Source organism: Sarcophilus harrisii, chromosome 1, assembly GCF_902635505.1.
Source record: "Sarcophilus harrisii chromosome 1, mSarHar1.11, whole genome shotgun sequence".
Taxonomy (NCBI): domain Eukaryota; kingdom Metazoa; phylum Chordata; class Mammalia; order Dasyuromorphia; family Dasyuridae; genus Sarcophilus; species Sarcophilus harrisii.
Window position 1 is genome coordinate 119,380,928 of NC_045426.1, and position 20,052 is coordinate 119,400,979.

General features: G+C 35.1%; 1 protein-coding gene across 8 annotated transcripts in view; it reads left to right on the plus strand.

The window, feature by feature from the left end:
- The window catches only part of RFX3 (regulatory factor X3), a 314,889-nt gene that overhangs the window by 272,197 nt on the left and 22,640 nt on the right, over nt 1-20,052 (plus strand). For all 8 annotated transcript variants that reach the window (XR_004233321.1, XM_023497908.2, XM_031962220.1 and 5 more), the window contains 2 exons: nt 5,405-5,613; nt 14,371-14,524. Coding sequence is in view for 7 of the 8 variants with exons in the window: in XM_023497908.2 (XP_023353676.1) it covers nt 5,405-5,613; nt 14,371-14,524 (363 nt within the window). In the remaining variant the exon portion in view is untranslated. The remainder of the gene's footprint in view (nt 1-5,404; nt 5,614-14,370; nt 14,525-20,052) is intronic.

Sequence of the window (20,052 nt, forward strand, 5' to 3'; positions counted from 1 at the left end):
TTAATTCCCTTGATATTCTTGATCTTTTGTTCTTCCAGATAAATTTTGTTATTATTTTTTCTAGCTCTATAAAATAATTTTGGGTAGTTTGATTGGTATGGCACTGAACAAGTAGACCAACTTAGGCAGAATTGTCATTTGTATTATATTAGCTCGGCCTACCTCTGAGCAATTGATATTTTTCCAATTGTTTAGATCTGACTTTATTTGTGAGAGAAGTGTTTTGTAATTGTGTTCATATACTTCTTGGGTTTGTCTGACAGGTAGACCCCCAATATTTTATTTTGTCTACAGTTATTTTAAGTGGAATTTCTCTATCACTTGCAGATGGGCTTTATCAATAATATGTATAAATGCTGATGATTTGCATGGGTTTTTATATCCTGCAACTTTGCTAAAGCTGTCGATTGTTTCCAGTAGTTTTTTTTTATGATTTTCTAGGATTCTTTAAGTATATCATCATATCATCTGCAAAGAGTGATGTTTTTATTTCCTTGTTGCCTATTATAATTCCTTTAATTTCTTTTTTTATTGCTAAAGCCAACATTTCTAAGCTCCCTTTATCATTTATATTTATATAATAATAGTTTTCCTGATTTTGAACTAGTCCTGTATTCCTGGCATAAATACCACTTCGTCATAGTCTATTATCCTGCTGATAAGTTGCTGTAATCTCTTGGTAATATTTTATTTAAAATTTTTGCACCAATATTCATTAAGGAGATTGTTCTGTAATTCTCTTTCTGTGTTTTGGCTTTTCCTGGTTTAGGTATCTGTAGCATATTTGTGTCATAGAAGGAATTTGGCAGGACTCGTTCTTTACTTGTTTCTCCAAATAAGGTTACATAGTATTGGAATTAATGGTTCCTTAAATGTTTGGTTGAATTCACTTCTGAACCCATCTGCCCATGGAGATTTTTTCTTTGGGAGTTCATTAATGGCTTGTTCAATTTATTTTTCTAAAATGGGACTGTTCAAGTAATTTATTTTCTCTTCTTTTAATCAGGACAATTTATATTTTTGTTACCAAGTTACAGATATCGTTTTCCCATCTAGGGATGTAAACAGTTTAACATTTAAATAATATATATTTTGACCTTTCTATGCTTCTCTTGAGTCCTGTGTTTGTAGATTAAATATTCTGTTTAGTTCTGGTTTATTCAATAGAAATGATTTACTTCATTGAAGATCCATCACCTCCCCTGAAAAATGATTCTCAGTTATTAGTTAATTCTTGGTTGTAAAACCAAGTCCTTTGCCTTCCAGAATATGCTATTCCAGGCCCTCCTTTATTGTAGATGCTCCCAGATTCTGGGTAATCCTGACTTGCTCCTTGATATTTAAATTGTTTTTGTCTGGTAGCTCACAGTATTTTTTTCCTTTCTGAAGATGATTGATAGAATCTTTAAATGAGTATTCTCCCCTCTACTTCTAGAATATCAGGGCAGTTTTCCTTAATGATCTCTTGAAGAATGCTACCTAGGTTCTTTTTTTGGTCATGGCCTTCAGGTAGGCCAATAATTTTTAAATTGTCTCTTCTAGATCTATTTTCCCGGTCAATTGTTTTTCTAATGAGGTATTTTACCTTTTCTTCCATTTTTTTCATTCTTTTTAGTTTGACTGATTCTTGCTGTGACATAGAATCAATCATTCACTTCCATTTGCCTCATTCTAGTTTTTAATGTGTGATTTTCTTAAGTTCTCTTTTGTGTATCTTTTTCCAATTGGCCAATTGTATTTTTCAAGGAGTTGTTTTCTGCAGTATTTTTTTCTCCTTCCTTTTCCAAGATACTGACTCTCTCTTGCATACCTCTTATTTCCTTTCTCATTTTTTCTTCTACCTCTCTTATTTGCCTTTTAAAGTCTTTTGTGAGTCCTTCCAAGAAGCCTCTTTGGGGTTAAAACCAATTCATATCACTGTTTGAGATTTCCTATGTGGACATTTTATACTCATCTGAATTGGTGAGTGGTTTCATTCTATGAATGTTTGGTTTGGTTTGGTTTTATGTGATTTTGTGAAGGAAACTGGGAGAGCTTGAGAAGCTTCCTAGCTTTACTCTGCCATCTTGGCTCCAGCCCCAGGAGTCTTCTAATTGATTTCTAACTTGTTTTCTCATAGTACTGTTTTTCAATTCTTCCAGTTGTGTCCAATTCTTTGTTATTGATATGGTTGATTATGGTTATAGTTTTCCTGATAGTGAATCAGCTCTGAATTTCTGGTATAAATACCACTTGGTCATAGTGTATTATCCAGCTGATAAGTTGCTGTAATCTCTTGGTAATATTTTATTTAAAATTTTTGCATCGATATTCATTAGGGAGATTGGTCTTGTCATTCAAGTAGTGTTGTTAAAATCTTTCAGCTGTGCCCAACTCTTTATATTCCCATTGGAGGGACTTTCTTGGCTGGAGTGGGTTGCTATTTCCATCCCCAGTTCATTTTACAGATGAGGAAATTGATACAAACAGGATTAAGTGACTTGTCCAAGATTACGTAGCTAGGAAGTATCTGCAGCCAAATTTAAACTTAGGAAGATGAGTCCACTTGAATCCAGTTCCAGCGCCACCTACCTGCCCTCTTGCTATTGAACAAAATGTTAATTGATTACTAGCCATTATCCTGGAAGAGACTTCTAGCTTTTTTCATTTTGAAGACAGGTAGATATAAATGTAGACATGGGTATATGAGAGGCAGCTTGGCATAACAAGTAGAAAATTAGCCTCAGAATCTGGAAATTCTAGATTCAAAACCTATTCCTAATAAATGGTGACCCTGTCACTCTGAGCAAGTCACCGAAGTCCTAGTGCTTGCAGCCAATCTTCTCAGACTTACATTAGAGAGAAATTACTAAGGTACTTTGATAGAAGGAATTTCCCCACAGGGACATTTACTATCCCTGATCAAGAGTTAAAAAAAATACATTTATACATACACCTATATTTAGAACAGTTTTATTATTGAAAACTAACATGAATAGAACTATAACTTTACTGTCAATGCCCATCTAATAAGTCACATCATGCTTCCTACCTAAAGGAGGAACATGAGACCTAGGCAAAGGCCCTGATCAAGGAGATCCAGAGAAGGAGAGCAAGACTCGGAGCCAAAGAATCAAAAACTGGAAGAACAAGTCAAAAGAGTCACCAAAAGAGCCAAGATTTCTGATGGCTCAGTTAGCTTGCTGTGAGCATTCCCCTAGGCATTCATATGGCACACTCTTGTGATCCCCAAGAGGAAAAAGAGGAGGACTGATTGGCTGAACTTGGGAGTTCAGAGTTGCAGTGGGACAAGCTGATTGGGTGTCCACAAGACTGGGGCAGTTGGGGTAGGTGCTAACAATAGCCTTAAAGAGGTGCAAACCAGCCTGGCTCAGAGATGGAGGAGAAGAACCAATCACATATATGAGTGCAGTTGTACTTCCAGCTGAATGAGGTAGGAAGACCCAGTCTTAAAAAAAATAATAAGTTTCTTAGTCTAATAGCCATTTTCATATTCAAACATACCACTAGTGGTTACTTACTACAGCTTCTGCCATTATTCTGCATTTATGCTAGTGATGGCATCTGGATGCCATCCTTTCCTTCCCACAAGCTCAAGGCATAGGTTTGGAGATTATGGAGATGGAAAGCATTGTTCAGAGCCACAAATTTGTCTTGACTATCAGTCATCACTAAAGGGGCATCTACTACCATCACATTAGTGTTCTGAATCAGGGAAAAAGGTGAATATGCCATAAAGTCCAAAGTGGGTAGCAATGTAGAAGGAAGGTAAAATAGTCCCATCAAACTTCTCAACCATTTTTGCCCAATTCCAGACACCTGCAGGTGATGAAACAAAAGTGCGGCCAGGATAAATAATTTCCTCATAGTCACAAGTAATAAGCAGAATTCAAATTCAGGTCCTCTGACTGCAAATCCATGTTATTTTCTCTTCCTGTTACATTATCTTCTGTCTGTACAAGTATTTATTGTATGTATAATAAATACATACAAATCATTTGTAAACCATAAAGTTTACAAGTATCCACTAGACATTACATTTAAATTGCACATGAGAAGACCTGATGGCAATACTATGATACATTTTGGTAACCAGATAACAGCTATGGAATGTTAATAAAAGAACTGTGGGTGCCACTCTATGACCCTTAGTAGTAGCAGAAGCTATGTGTCAGGGATTAGGCAGAGAGGGCAAAATTGTTTTATTTTTCTTATAACTACTTAAAAGAAGTTCATGTTTGCAAAGTGTTGGAGTTATTATAAAAATCATAGAATTTTAGAACTGGAAGTATCTTAAAAGACCATCAAATCAAAACCTTTCATTTTACATATAAGAAAACTGAGACCTAAATGGAGTGACTTCTGCTTACGGTCATCCAACTAGTCAATGACAGAACAAGGATTAAGACCCATTTCTCCTGACTGTCAAGAAGAGTGTTTTGTAATTAATATTTCATTTGGTTACTATGCTTTGACTCAAAATATAAAAGGATCATTCTTATAAATGTTTGAAATAAAACTTTTTTTTCCTTGGAAAGATCATAGATCATTTTACTACCATTAAAAAGTATCATCTAAAGAGATCTGAAGAGAAAAGCCTGGCTTTTCCCTCCAGATTTAACTGTAGATGAACACAAAGTTTCATAAATACAATCAATGCAGTAATTTTATAACCTGAACTCTGTAGATGATTGTTGACTTTTTGGCAGGTCACATTGCCACATTTCCTAAGGAGTGTTTTGTTGTTGTTGTTGTTTATTTTTCAGTTTCATGAATTAATTTGCAATAGAAGAGCTGTTTTGATAGCCCTTGGGATTTATGTTCCCAATCTAAAAAAGGGATAAGGTATATGCTTCTACATAAAATCATGTCAGGCATATGCTTCTACATAAAATCATGTCAATATACCTCCATTCTCTTCATGACAGACCACTTCTGGACAATTCAGTTGCATATATTTTATGTTTTCTAACTTCCTACAGATCTTCTCAAAGGAAGAACTGGGCCTAATATTTTATCTGTTAGCATAAAATTAAAATTAATCAAATAAAAATATTTTTTAAAGAAATGGAATATTGCATTTCCAGGTGTTTTTTTTTTCTAATGGAGTTTGATATTTATATTTTCCCTCATGTAGATTAACCAATGTAAGTAAAACCTCTCGAGTTCCTATGGTTTGTTCTTCTTTTTTTTTTTACTTATTCAATGAGAGAAGGAAAATATTGAACCCCAAAATGGCAAATGTTATTAGTTTCCTTAGCAACTGGAAAAAGTAGTTTTTCTCTTGATTTATTTAATTTTTGAGCTTTCATTATAATTTTCCATTCATGCATATAGTTTATATGATGACATTAATTGAAGAGGTGGTGTTACGCTTCTTTAACTTTTCTATGAACTATAACAGGAGCAGGCTTCCTGGGTGTGCCAGTGTGATGACAACATGGTTCAGAGACTAGAAACAGATTTCAAGATGACTCTTCAGCAACAGAGCACCTTGGAACAGTGGGCTGCCTGGCTCGATAACGTCATGATGCAAGCGCTAAAACCATATGAAGGGAGACCCAGTTTTCCTAAAGCTGCACGGCAATTTCTGCTAAAATGGTCTTTCTACAGGTATCATTTTAAATTCTTTTTAAATGCTATGTCCTCATATTAACATTGCGTCTGTAAAATGTTTTTACTTTTAACATTGACATATGCACACCACTGAACAAAAAGGGATGGGAAAAGAAGAATATTTGAGTAGTTAAGAGGACCAAGATGGGAATCCTATTTTACTTGTGTGATTATGGACAAGGGCTTTAATTTTCCTATACATAAAATGAAGGACCCAGACTGGACAATGTCTACAAGTTCCCTTAATTGCTAAATTTTATGATCTTTAAGGATACTAGATCTTTAATTTGGAAGATTATTATTGTAGTTGTGGTTGTAGCTGTTTGGTTTTTGAGTCCTGTCTAACTCTTCTTGAGCCCACTTAGGGTTTTTCAGGCAAAGATACTAGAATGTTTGCTATTTTCTTCATCAGCTCATTTTTCAGGGTCACATGGCTAGGAAGAATGAGACCAGATTTGAATTCAGGAAGATGTCTTCCTTATTCCAGACCAAATATTCTATCCATTGTGCCATGTAGCTGCCCATATTCAAGAAAAGAATCCAAAGGCAATAAAGTCATGTGGATTGCATGAAATCTGTTAATGGAATTTTTTCCTGTAGAAAAATGCATCTCTCTCATAATTCTTTTTTTTTTTTTTTTACAATTTGAGCAAATAAGCTGATGAGATAGCTTTTCTAGCACTTGAAGTGGACTTTCCAAATATGAATAACCAAGACTCAGTCAGCAAAATGCAATAATTCTTATCAACCACATGATGGTTAGAGTTTTTCTTAAACTGGTAGCACATAAAAATGCTTTTGCTATTTAGTTAAATTGTCAAATTATTCTTCTGGACAGTTAATTGTACATTTAATTATTTAAGATAAGAATAATTTAGCCTTAAATTTAAACTGGTATAGAAAAATATCAAAACAAAAAGCATGTGGGATACTTTGATATATTATTATCACAACTATTAGTTGCAGAGCTCTACTGTTTATACAATCATAGAAATTATCAACTATATAAATAGAAATAGGAAAAATGTATAGGTGCTTATTATACATACATGTGTATATATGTATGTGTATACATATATACAGACATACATATAGATGTGTGTGTGTGTATACACACACACACACACACACACACACACATACACACAACCAGCTTCTTAAGCTTATACCAGGGAGGCAGAGAGATGAAAGGAGGGAAGAAAGGGGCAAGGGAGCAGGGGAGGGAGCGAGGGAGAAAGTGAGATAGAGATGAAGGAAGGGAGGGAGAGAGATGGAGGAGGGGGGGAGTAAGGAAGAGAGCGAGGGGGGGGGAGTAAGGAAGAGCGTGAGGGAGGGAATGTGGGAGAGAGCAAGGAAGAGATCAAAGGAGAGAACAAGAGAGGGAGGGAGCGAGGAAGAGAGCGAGGCAGGGAGCAAGGGAAGGGAGTGAGGGAGGAAGCAAGAAAGGGAACAAAGGGGGGGGGCAAGGGAGGAAGGGAGGGAGAGATAGATGGAGGAGGAATAGAGGAAGAGAGGGAGGGAAAGAGCAAGGGAGGGAACAAGGGAGAGAGCAGGAGAGGGAGCAAGGGAACAAGGGAGAAAGCGAGGTAGAGATGAAGGAAGGGAGGGAGAGAGACAGAGGGAGGGAGGGAGAGAGAGACAGGGGGAGTGAGAGAGAAGGAGAGAGAGGAGAGAGAGGAAGGGAGGGAGGGTAGAGGGAGAGCAAGGGAGAAAGTGAAAGAAGGAGCAAGAGAGGGAGGGAGCGAGCAAGAGAGAAGGAGAGGGAGAGAGGAAAAGAGCCAGAGGGGGGGAGAGGGGGAGAAAGAGAGGGAGTGAGGGAGAGAGCAGGGGAGGAAGGGAGTGAGAGATGGAGGGAGGGAGAGAGGGATTGAGGGAGAGAGAGAGATATGGAGGGAGCAAGGAGGGTAGCATGTAGGGAGGCAAGCGGAAGCGCAGGGGAGATAGGAAGGGAGGGAGGGAGGGATCGAGGAAGAGAGCGAGGCAGGGAGTGAGGGAAAGCGAGAGAGAGAGAGAGAGAGAGAGAGAGAGAGAGAGAGAGAGCGCGCGCGCGAGCAAGGGAGAGAGCGAGGGAGGGAGCAAGGGAGCGGGGGACTACCAGGGATATCTTTTTTATGGTTTTAACTCAAAGAAAGTTAACTTAAATTGTAAACTTCAAATCTTAATTTATCTTTGTCTCTTATTCAGCACCTAGTATAGAATTCTGCACCATTATATATTGTTTAGGTGCTTAAGAAATAATATTTAAGTTGAATTGAATTGCTTTTTTTTTTTCAGTTGGTTGAGAATAAGAAGCATAGTGGATAGAGCACCAGCCCTAAAGTCAGGAGGACCTGAGTTCAAATCTGGTCTCAGATACTTAACACTTATTAGCTGTGTGACCTTGGGCAAGTCATTTAACCCCAATTGCCTCAGCAAAAAAAAGTGCCCATAACCAATGCCATAAAGGATAAAGGATATCATGGTTAAATGTTTAAGGTAAAAATTATTTATTTATAAACTTTGGGAAATTTGCTACTACATCAAATTGTCCCCCAAATAGTTGGCCATCCCTCTTAATTTCCCAATCATAAATCTTTAATTTCAGTAAAAGAAAGGTTTCTAGACTTTATCTCTAGTAGATTAACTTTTGAAAATACTGTTATACATCATTGCACATGTATAACTTATATCAGATTGCTTGTTCTCTTGGAGGGGAAAGAGAAAAAAATCTGTAACTCAAAATCTTATAAAAATGAATGTTTTAGGGGGGGTGTTTTTATTTATTTATGTTTAATACACATTGCTTTATGAATCATGTTGGTAGAGAAAAATCAGCAAAAGTTAAAAACCATGGGAGAGGAAAAAAAAAAACAGAAAAAAAAAAGTTCTTTTTCTGGATGCAGATGGCATTTTCTGTCCAAAGTCTTTTGGGATTGCCTTGGATCACTAAACCATTGAGAAGAACCCAAGTTTTTCATAGCTGATCATTGCACATTCTTGCTGTTATTAAACCGTGTACAATGTATCTGCTTGCTTCAGTCCGCATCAGTTCAAGTAAATCTTTCCAGGCCTTTCTAAAATCAGCTTGTTCACTTTTTATAGGACAATAATACTCCATTACCCTCATACACTACAATTTTTTCAGCCATTCCCCAATTAATGGGCATCTGCTCATTAAAAATTAATGTTGAAAACTTTTTTTAAAAAATAAGTTCCTGTTAGGATGAATTTTATTGGTTCAGTTGATGTTTTAGTTCCCACTCCTTTTTGTCCACAAAGATTGGGAAAACTTTCTAAAGTTTTCTATCTGACTTTAGTCCTCGTTAGTTCTTTAGAAAATCTATGGTAGATGTGGTTGAATTATTGAAAAGTTCATTGGCAGCAAATATATGATTTGCTTATATATATGAAAGATTATGAAAGTAGCATCTTTGACCTTATTCAGTAGTAATTATATTTCCTATATAATCTAACAATTTCAGCAATGGAAATCTCTTACATGGAAATCTCAGATATTTATTTATTTATTTGGAGCTAAATATTTGTTTCCTCCATCTGCCTATTTCCTTAGAAAACCATATAGATAGGAAATGCTTTTTTTGGATAATTGATGAAATAGAATCATATTAATGTTTTACATTTAGAAACCTATGAGGCTAATTCCACATTAATTCCTTCTATTAGAAAAAAAAAATAACAAGGATTTTTTCTCCTTCCTTGTGCTTTCTTTTGTTGCTAACATCAGACCAGCTGTATTTTTTTCTGATTTTTTTGTTTCTATATTTAGTTAGTATCTTTTAGTGACAGCCCTGGAGCCTTAGTCTCCAGAGATCTATTGCAGGTATCTTAGAAGGACAGAAAATTACTTACTTGTATTTCTTGTCTTCTACAGATATAAGAACTCGATAGAGCATCACTTGTATGCCCTCTGTCCTCTCTGAGTTGGAGATAATTGGCTTGTTATTATTAGATACAATTATTGTTATTATTTTCATTTCAAAAAGATTTGAAGGCTTAAAGCTATTGGACGTTGAAAAAAAGAGATGTTGATTCAGGAAGATGCATGCCTCCTGCTGGTGGACAATGTCAATGCTTAGAGCTTTTTTGAATCAGACATTTCTTTCTCTGTAACATAAGGACATCTATTGTAATAAATTATATTGCCAGATCATCAGAGCAGGAGAACTGAATATAAGAAGTTTTATTGAACTTTGTGTGAAATTACTCTTGAGACCATCATACCACACTGGCCCAGAGATTTCTAATGCTAGGATGGGAGGGAAACGTCTCTTTTTTTTTTTTTTTTTTTTTGCACTGTCTTTTTTAATTAATTAATTGTATGGATTTGGAAGAGACTTGTCCATAGTCACACAGCTGGTGACTCAAGGAGCTAGGATTTGGATCCAGGTCTTTCAACTACAATTTTGGGAAGTTTGCCACTACACCAGACTGTCACCTAAATAGTTGGCTATTCTCCTTGATTTTTCAACCATACCTGAACATCTTATCCAGCATACTTTTAAAATAGTTATCCTGCCTTTGCCTGAAAGCTTCCAATATGAGAGAACTTCTATTGGGTCCCATTCCACTTTTGTCTGGCTCTCATTGTTAGGAAAGAAACTTCCATATCACCCCTTTGCAACTTTACCACTCTGCTCCTAGTTCTTCTCTCTGGTACCAAATAGACCATGTTCAGCGTTTTAAATACTTTAACACTTACAGCCCTTGTTCCTTTGCCTTGTCAGGAGCACAGTATCTGGACCATGTGTTTCCTGGGCCATTTTGCCCCAGCACCAGGCACTGCTCTTAGCAAGCCAACAGTATATCCATTCAGATATTTCGAGAACAGGCATCACATTTTGGCTTCACTTTGTGTCTTAATCAGCATTTAGTGGTATCAGTGCTTTGTATAAATCAGATACTTAAAGCTTATTAAACTGAATTTCTTTGAACCTTTCTGATAGTGTGGCTTAGAAAGTAGCCAAGAAGCTGTAAAAACTATGGCGTCCCCTCTCCAGCCCCTACAACTTACCCCCTAAAGTCTATTATTATTTCTTTGAACTGAATACAGGCACTGAGGAGGACAATGGTAACCTTTTCTTACCTCCACATGTGATAATGGTGTTGGCTTCTGTTTGATGGGATTGAAAGAATGGAGCTGTCTGTCATATACATTTATATGTGTATTCCAATTTAGGTATGATGAGCAAAAAAAGATAAATACATAAAGATATTTCTTATTCATTATAAAATAATTAACAATTATATTTTCCTTCTAAAAAGGAGCCAAGTACACAGTAACTTAGCAACATGAAATTGAATGGAGTCAATATTGCAACATATCTTATACAAGACAAAAGCAGACAATAGGTTTCAATTAAACTGCTAATTGTGTCATTTAATACTTGACATTAAGGGCAGACACACACCAGGAAGAGAATCACATAATACACAACACTAATAACACCTTGTTGCAGCTGATTTTCTATTTGATCCCTTTCTCTAAATATTTGATAGTAATGCCACCACAGGCTTGAAAATTATTTTAAAATAAAACCTTCAGAAAGATGTTGTGCTTGATAATCAGATCATTTCTTCACTCATCTGCAAAGTTCAGTACTTAGTTCTCTCTATTTATGCAAGTAATATTAATTCTTTTTGAAAATATTTAATTGACAAAAGACCTAATAAAGAGATTTCAGATTTCTGCAGAAGAAAAGTAATTGATAGCATTTGCAATTGTATTAAACAATTTTCCCTACAGTCATTTATATGATTACATCATTGTCAGCTATTAGAGGAAAAACACACTATTCTAAAGTGTGGACTCAGTAATATGTATGTAAAAGAACTGATTCTGAAATATATTTGTGGCTTTTATTTTGCAAAAAGTTCTGTTAACAGCCAAATAACCTAGGGAATGTGTTTGATATGGCTAAGGAACCACTAATAGCATCTTAATGAAGTCTGGCATCGAAATGCTGCATTATAGCATTCAACAATCTATTTTATAGTTTTCTTTGATGAGAAGTTACTCAAAACGCATCTAAGCTAGTTCTTAGTTCTCAGCTAGACTCTCTCAGAAGCCACCCACTTCCAGTCAGTCAATCAGTCTACATTAAGCTCTTACTATGTACCAGGCACTATGCTAGAGTCAGGTTATACAAAGAAATGCAGAAACATAGTCCTTGCTCTCATGGAGCACGTAGAATAATGGGGAAGGCCACATATAAATAAATAGACACATAAGAAGAGATTGATACTTAGATAGACAGACAGAGAGTAAATGGGAGATAATCTCATAGGAAAGTCACCAGCAGTGATATAAGATTGGGTGCTGGGAGATGAGAACAAAAAAGACCTCTTGCAGAAAATGAGATTTGAGCTGAGTTTTGAAGGAAATTAGAAAACCTGAAAAGCCAGAAGGAAGAAGTGAGGAAAGCGAAACATCCAATGAAAAAAAGCTATGGAGCTTGTATAATAATGGGAAAGGCCACATAATAATAAATAGGCACAAGAAGAGATTCATAGATAGACAATCACAGTAAATGGAATATAATCTCATAGGGAAGTCATCAAAAGCATATAGAGTTTAGGGGCTGGGGGCTGGGAGCAGAAAAGGCCTCTTGCAGAAAATGAGATTTGAGCTGAGTCTAAAGGAAACTAGAAAACTAGAAAATCCAGAAGGAAGAAGTGAGGAAAGAGAGGTATCCAATGAAAAAGGAGAATTATATTCAAGGAATATTAAGGAGGCTAGTGTAGCTGGACCATGGGGTTCTTGGAAGGAAATAAGTGTAAAAGATTAGGAAAGTAGGAATGATCAAGATTGTAGACTTGCTATTCGATCTTGAAGGTAATAGAAAGCCCCAGAGTTCTCTGAGAAGGGAAGAGATGTAATGAATCTTGTACTTTAAGAAAATAATCTTAGCAGCTGAGTAAAGGATAGATTAAAGTGGGGACAGACTTTTCACAGACAGACTTGCAGGTTATTGCAGGTTTCCAGCTGTGATGTGATAAAGGCCAGCACCAGGATGGTAGATCTGTGACTATAGTGAAGGGACTGTGAAGGTACAAAGCTAAAGAATTGACAGTATATTGCACTTAGAGGAATTGATGGGAAGAAAAATAATGAGATGTGAAGATCGACAAATTGAAAACCTGGCTGACTGGGAGGATGGGGGAGCTTTGACCTGTAATAGGAAAACTGGGAAATGGGAACAGTTTTGTGGAAAACATAGTAAGTTCTCTTTCAGACATGTTGAATTTGAGATGCTTGAGATGAGATATCTAGTTTAACATGTCAGAAAGGCAATAAATGAGACAAAATTAAAGATCAGGGTAGAACAGAGAATCATCTGTATATATGCAATTTTTGAGCCCATGGAAGCTGATAATGTCATTGAGATAATACAGGAGGAAAAGAAAAGGAAACCCAGGGAAGGAACCGTAGTTAGTAAGTGTGATTTGGATGAAGCTCCAGCAAAAGAGACTGAGAAAAGGACTGAATGAGAAATCAGACAAGTAGGGGAACCAGGATAGGCTAATGCCATGAAAATCTAGAAAAGGAGATTATCAAGAATTTCAAAGTTATATTCTTTAGAATAGGGAGGGATGGATATATACATGTGGAAGGAGCCAGTAGAAAAGGAAAGATTGAAAGAGAGAAACAATAGGCATAATGTAGGGGAGGCAGACAAATGAGAGAATCTTCTGGAGAAAACAGTAAGGAATGAGTTCCTTTGTGTATGTAAGAGCATTTACCTTGGCAAGAAGAAGGGCCTTCTTCATATGCTACAGGGATGAAGGAGTAGAAAGTGAAGGAAGATGTCTGAATGATGTAAAATAAAGAGGGGGCAAAAGCAATCCTGTTTATTTGACTGTTTTTAAGTAAATTACTACTTCAAATATGGATTAGAATCCTAAAGTAATAGATCAGAGTCAGCCCAGTTCTGCTGCTTAAAAGCTTTGTGTCTTTGACAAATCACTTGCATTTTTTGGGCCTTAGTTTTCTCATTTGTAGAAAGAAAAAGTTGTAGTTGATCCCAAAAGGCCTTTCTAGCTCTAAGCCTTTTCTATAGCCAAGAGACTTGGTTCCTAATTTTTTTTTTATTTTTTCATCCAGAAAGATGCAAGTTCGAGCAGATATAATATTTCTATATTTCTTCATTTCCCAGAATAATTGACTTTAATTCTGGGAAGTTGTGTTGACAATATGCTGTTACCTAGTTTAAAATGTAGAAAAAATAATATACTTGTAGATTATGAGTTTTAATTCTATGAATAGCTATGATCATAAAATCTAGAACTGGAAGGGATCTTAGAGTGTATCAATTCCAACTCCATAATTTTACAGATAAAAGACACTGAGAATGATGAATTATTCAAGGTTTTACTGACAGGAAATAGCTGATCCAGAACTTAAACTCATCTTCTGATTGATTCTAAAGTCAGTTCTGTTTCTCCACTCTAGAGCGCTTCTCATATTGTTGTAATGCACATCATATTTAGAGAGACATCTGAGTCCATGACAGTTTTTTTTTTTTCCTGTGCAATCTATCCCATGTAAGAATTGAACCACTAACTATAGGCACATTAGCACCCTAGCCAAATTCTCAGAACTTTTCATACTTTTCAGTAATAAGTCTCCCTTTGTCTCACTTGAAAGACCATACTCTGGAAACACAATCTGTTTTAAGTTTCTACCACAAATGAGTCATACAAATCAACTACTACTTTGGCTGCCTAAAATATTTGTTGTCTTTTCTCTTGGAACAGTTCAATGGTTATCCGGGACCTCACCTTGCGCAGTGCTGCTAGCTTTGGCTCATTCCATCTGATCCGTCTGCTCTATGATGAGTATATGTTTTACTTAGTAGAACATCGTGTTGCTCAGGCAACAGGAGAGACACCTATAGCAGTCATGGGAGAGGTAAGAGAAAGTGGAAGAGCTCTATCCTATAGTGCATTAGGGAAGTTCACTATAATTATTAACTGAAAATGCTTTGGGGGAATGAAAGCAAAAAGGCTGTATGATTGAGGAAATAAAATAATTATCCAAGGCCACAGCGGTGAAACAAATAAGATATACCTTTCTCAGTTTCAAAAAGCAAAAAGTATTCAATGAGGACAAAACAGAATAAATAATTCCTTTCATCAAAATATCTGCATAACACTGAAAATGTCTCCTCTTTAAAAGAGGCAAATTTCCAAGCAAAAATTTTTTCTTGATAAAAACAATGGATCATTTAGGCTAATCAAGAGGAGACATAAATAACCAAATGGTGGCAGATTTACTTTATTTGAGAAAAAATACAACTTTCTAAATAAACAATATTACAAACTACTCAAATTCTTTTAAGCAAAGGATATCATATCATTAAGAAAAAGATGAAAAATATAAATTAAAGAACTTTCCCATTTTAACGATTTTTAAGATAATTATGTTTTGAATTACTTATCTCAAAGATTGCCCCAAATATTAAAGCCCACATAAAATAAAGATCACATTTATTTGATGGACCAAAATACTGCCTTTATATTGCTTTTTTCTCTCCAAAATTATGTACTTGTGGACTTTTCTTCAAAGTTAAACATACCCAAGGGCAAGAAATTTGTATGCATACAACTAGGAAATACATAAACACAAACTAGGACAGTGCATACAAAAAGGACAGTAGTTGTTCAGTTTTAGGGGTAAGTCAATACCATCTTTGAAATTTTCTTAGTTTTTACCTTTTCCCAACTGCCTCTGTTTTCAGTTTTGTTTTGTTGTTTTCATCTCCTGGTGTCAAGGTACCAGTAATTATCTAAATATGAGGTAAGTACTTTAAAATGTCTGATACCAGGCTTACCTACACCTTCCAAAATTGGCATACTCTTTAGTGTTCTTGACATATTGGCTAACCACACCAAATCCTCATGGGATTCTTTAATAGGATGAACAGGATATAACAATAACAGGAGTTCTCATTAGTTCTGGGTGAATAAGCCTGATGAGAGATCCTTGCTTTCCTATATCTCTAAGGGACATAAAGAGTGGGTATGAGCAGCTTATATAACATGAAGAATTACCAGCTTCCAAGGGTGTTTGTGCAGACAGTATTAGGTGGTAAGAAGCAAACGGAACTGCAGTTTCAGTATTGACTATACCATTGTTATATTTATGTATGACGGTACAATTCATGATGCACTGCCAGATTGATAAAGGAGGCAGAGATAGCAGCAAAACTCAGAACATGAGACAATTCAGCATTAAATGCCGCTTAGGAGATCAAAAGGTCTGTAAACCTCATAATTTTAAATTTCTTGTCATAGAATTGACCAGCATGCAAGAAAGGTCCCTAAGCTATCTAGTCTCACCTATTACCAAGCCCAAGGGGCCAATTAAGGCTAATTTAACACCCTGGGCCTCACCACAGAAATCTGATGCCTCACACTCCTGTTTGATTCTTGGTCACTTTTCTACCTCTAAATTGGCTATCTAAGGTGGGGGCAGAGGAGAAGGAAACATGAGTGAGCCACTTCCTGGTTTTCCTACACCTTTCTACCAGGCCTCCTTGAAAACCAGATTAGAAAAAAATTACTTTTGTACTTCCTTCATTTGAGTTCAGAGAGTACTTTTAAAAGCATTCTAGCCAACTCTAACGGTTTACTTCCAAGCAGCATGTAGATGAATAGTTGGGATTGTCTTAAGAACAAAAGCTCAAATAACTGTTTGGACATGTATACATATATCAAATTTAATTTATACTCTTAACATATTTAACATCTACTAGTCATCCTGCCATCTAAGGAAGGGGGTGGGAGGAACGAGGGGAAAATTGGAACAAAAGGTTTGGCAAATGTCAATGCTGAAAAATTATCCATGCATATATCTTGTAAATTAAAAGTTATAATAATATTTAAAAAAAGTACAAAAGCTCATTCATATTGCTTTAGTTCAGGTGACCATTATTGCTAGTGGTGGTAGTTTAATTCCATACTCCTTATCTTATGTATATTTGTGATATGTATGTCATACTCCTTTTATCTGTAAATGTCTTTTTCATCACCATCTGCTCTACTTGGTTTAGGAATAGTTTTCAACTCAGTCTTCCTTGTTATTGCTGTCTCCAAAGAATAGAGTTTCACTGGAGGGGATAAGTGGTGGTTTCAGGATTTTCTTTTGGAAAATTTATCTCTTAGTGTATTCCAGAAAAATTAACTAGTCCATGATTTCATTCTTGAATATTACCTCATTGGTGCTGTGATTCTAGGGGTGTTGGTACTTCTATTCAGTTCAGATCATACCTCCACATTTTATCCAATTTTTAAAATGGGTCTTTTCATAAAATTTCTTTTCTTTTTTTGGAGTTAGGTCTGATACAAATCTGCCTTTCCATGCTTCATATTATTACCTTTCACACATTCACTGTTCCAACCAAACACATCCCCCAGTGCAATATGACATTGCATTCTCTGTCGCTGTTTATTTATCCAAGCTATCCCCCATTCCTGGAATGTACTTCCTCATCTCTGCCTTGTTTTTTTGTTGTGTTTTTTTTAAATATAGCTTTTTATTTACAAGATATATGCATGGGTAATTTTTCAGCATTGACAATTGCAAAACCTTTTGTTCCAATTTTTCCCCTCCTTCCCTCCACCCATGGATTCTTTCCTGATTGAACACTTAGTAGTATTCTCTCCTTTCTCATTATTTTTGTTTTATCTATTTGTTATTTCCTCACAATTAACAGAAGTTCCTTATTATCTCTGTATACCTCCTTCCCAGGCCAACCACAGTATCTTACATATATTATTCATATATTATGACTTTCCATAGCTATTGTAATTTATCCAAATGATTTCTGGGTCCTCTTATGTATACTTTCATTTGTCCTCCCTGATTTTTTTCTTTAAGCAAAACTGCTACTTGGATATGTTGTAAAAAACACCCTTTGTCATGGTCCATCCATTATCTTCTGTAGTCAGCTTAGGAATCCATTCATTTCTGAGTGGCAGGCAGCCCAAGGTGTTAATTTTAATCTCTAAAGCTCTCTACTTTATTTGATTATATCAATAACTCCTCTTGCCCCCTTGCAGTCAGAATGAGTGTTCCTACTAAGACTAAGCTCTTCAGACACTGAAAGTCAGAATGTTTTCTGTGGAAAACTAAATGCTTCAATTCTTTTTGTCTGCTTTATCCATACAATAGTTCCTAGTTTTCACCAGATTAACATTTTGCACAGAAATTTTTTGACAATTCATTTTCTACTTTGATTCTATCATATGATATTTTTCTGTTTTATCACATGGAAAAATTGAAACAAAATTTCTTCTGAAAGCATGTTTGTATTATGATCTAAGTGAAAATATTTGCTCAACTGCCTAACCAGTCAGCATTTGGACAGAGTTGTTGTAGTTATTCTAAAAAAGGAGATATAAAGGAATTGTTAATATTCTTTAAGACAGATTTTTTTGTTTTAAAATAATGAAGTTGGTAAGTCATTTTTGATTCTTGATAACAAATTTTAATGCAATAATAATTACCATTACTAATTTTAAGCTCGAAATGACTTTTTTATATTGAAGATCATTTTATCTTCCTAATCATTTCATCTTCCCAATCATATCTAGGCTCTAGAGGTATCCAGACTTAGCTTTACTAGGACAATTACCCACGTGCGCGCACACACACACACACACACCTGTGCATTTCTTTTGTACAAAACAATTATACACACCAACATGCCTATTTCTACATCCTGGGTAATGTCTTTATTTTCCACAATGGAAAAGGAGAGGAGGAAATATTGTGAGGCTTCTAAAGCAAAAGTTGCTTTACAAAGCCCAAGAAAAGAAAAGACTTTCTGCCAAATATATACATATATATGTATATGCATATATAATATATATACATATTATATATATGACTTGTTAAAGTATCTGATAATCTAAAAATCTGGGTTTTTCTTTGTAGGCATAAGGAGGGAAATGCATGAGTTAAAATTTGTTTACAACTGGATTTATTCCATTTTTTAAAATTTTGGTTTAAATTTTGTACAGATGCCCAATGCTCTTCTGGCAATGGTGAAATTTTTAAGACTTCAGATAAAATATAATAAACAGGTTACATCTGTCTGCACACCTGTTAAACAAATTTATAAGACATTAACTCTGTGATGACATATATACCAGCCATTCACCATCCTTTCAAAATTGAACCAAAAGATAGTTTCTTTTGAATGATGCATAGATTTCATGTTTTTCTTTAAGTGAGCTTATTAAATACTTTCAAACAAAGCAACCTTTTGCAGAATATAAAGTATAATGTTTTTTTTAATATAAAGAAGTAGAAAATTCACTTTTAAATAACATATTGAAAACTCTGGAGAAACTATGATAAAAATCATTTTAGGCATTTAAAAAAAAGAATAAAAACTTCTAATTATCTGGAGTTAAGTTGTTCTGTATACTTAAATATTAAAGGTGAGTTACTATATAGATTCATATAAACCAATTTTTAAAATTGTACTTGTAAACTCTACTTAATACAAAACTATATTCAACATAATCTGATCTCTTTTTTTAATGATTCAGAAGTCACTTCTTGGTTTTACAAGGCTTCAGGATTGTAATTATGAATATCAGCTATTATTATACAACATTAATAACAAAGAAGATGTGAAAAATGAATCTATACTGACTCTCTAATATGCCCTGGAAATTGGTTTTTGAAAAATAAATCCCTTGTAGCTGCTTGTTTAGCTGTCAGTTCTCTCTTTTTTTAAGAAAAACAGAAAAATTATCATTATTGAACTTTCTGCTTGTTTAGATATTCTATATAAATATTTACTATCACATTTAACTCTAACTACACATATGCAACTCAGAAAAGCATACCTGAAAAATCACAAAGATATTTAAGAATACTACCTTTAAAGATATGGTTACCTTGGGAAAATATGCCATGGAAGCCATTTATATTTGTGTCTACTAATCCAAGTTTTTAATCGTTCTGTTATATCATATTGAAGCCATATGAAGGCATCATGTGTAGTGTGGATAGAGGGCCTCTCTTGGAATCAGGAATTACAGAATCATATTAGAATTGGAAAAGAACCTCAGTATTCCTCTATTTTAAGTCATACCTGAAAAAGAATTTTGACAACAAATCTAATAAATGACCATCTAGCCTCTTCTTGAAGATTTCTAAGAGCCAAGGAACACCCCATCTCCTGAAGCAGCTCACTCTACTTTTGGATATCAGCTCTAGTTTCTGGGAAATTTTCCTTTAGAGAAAAGCTAATAGTTTTTTTTTTTTTTATAAACTTTACATCTCAGTTTTATTTATGTCATGTAACTACATTTTTCTCGATGTTTATTTTTGTGTTAGAATTTTTTTTTATTTTAGTTTATCAGTTCAGTACATTTTCAACTGGGGAAGACAATTCAAGTTCTATTTCTGTTATATGCTAT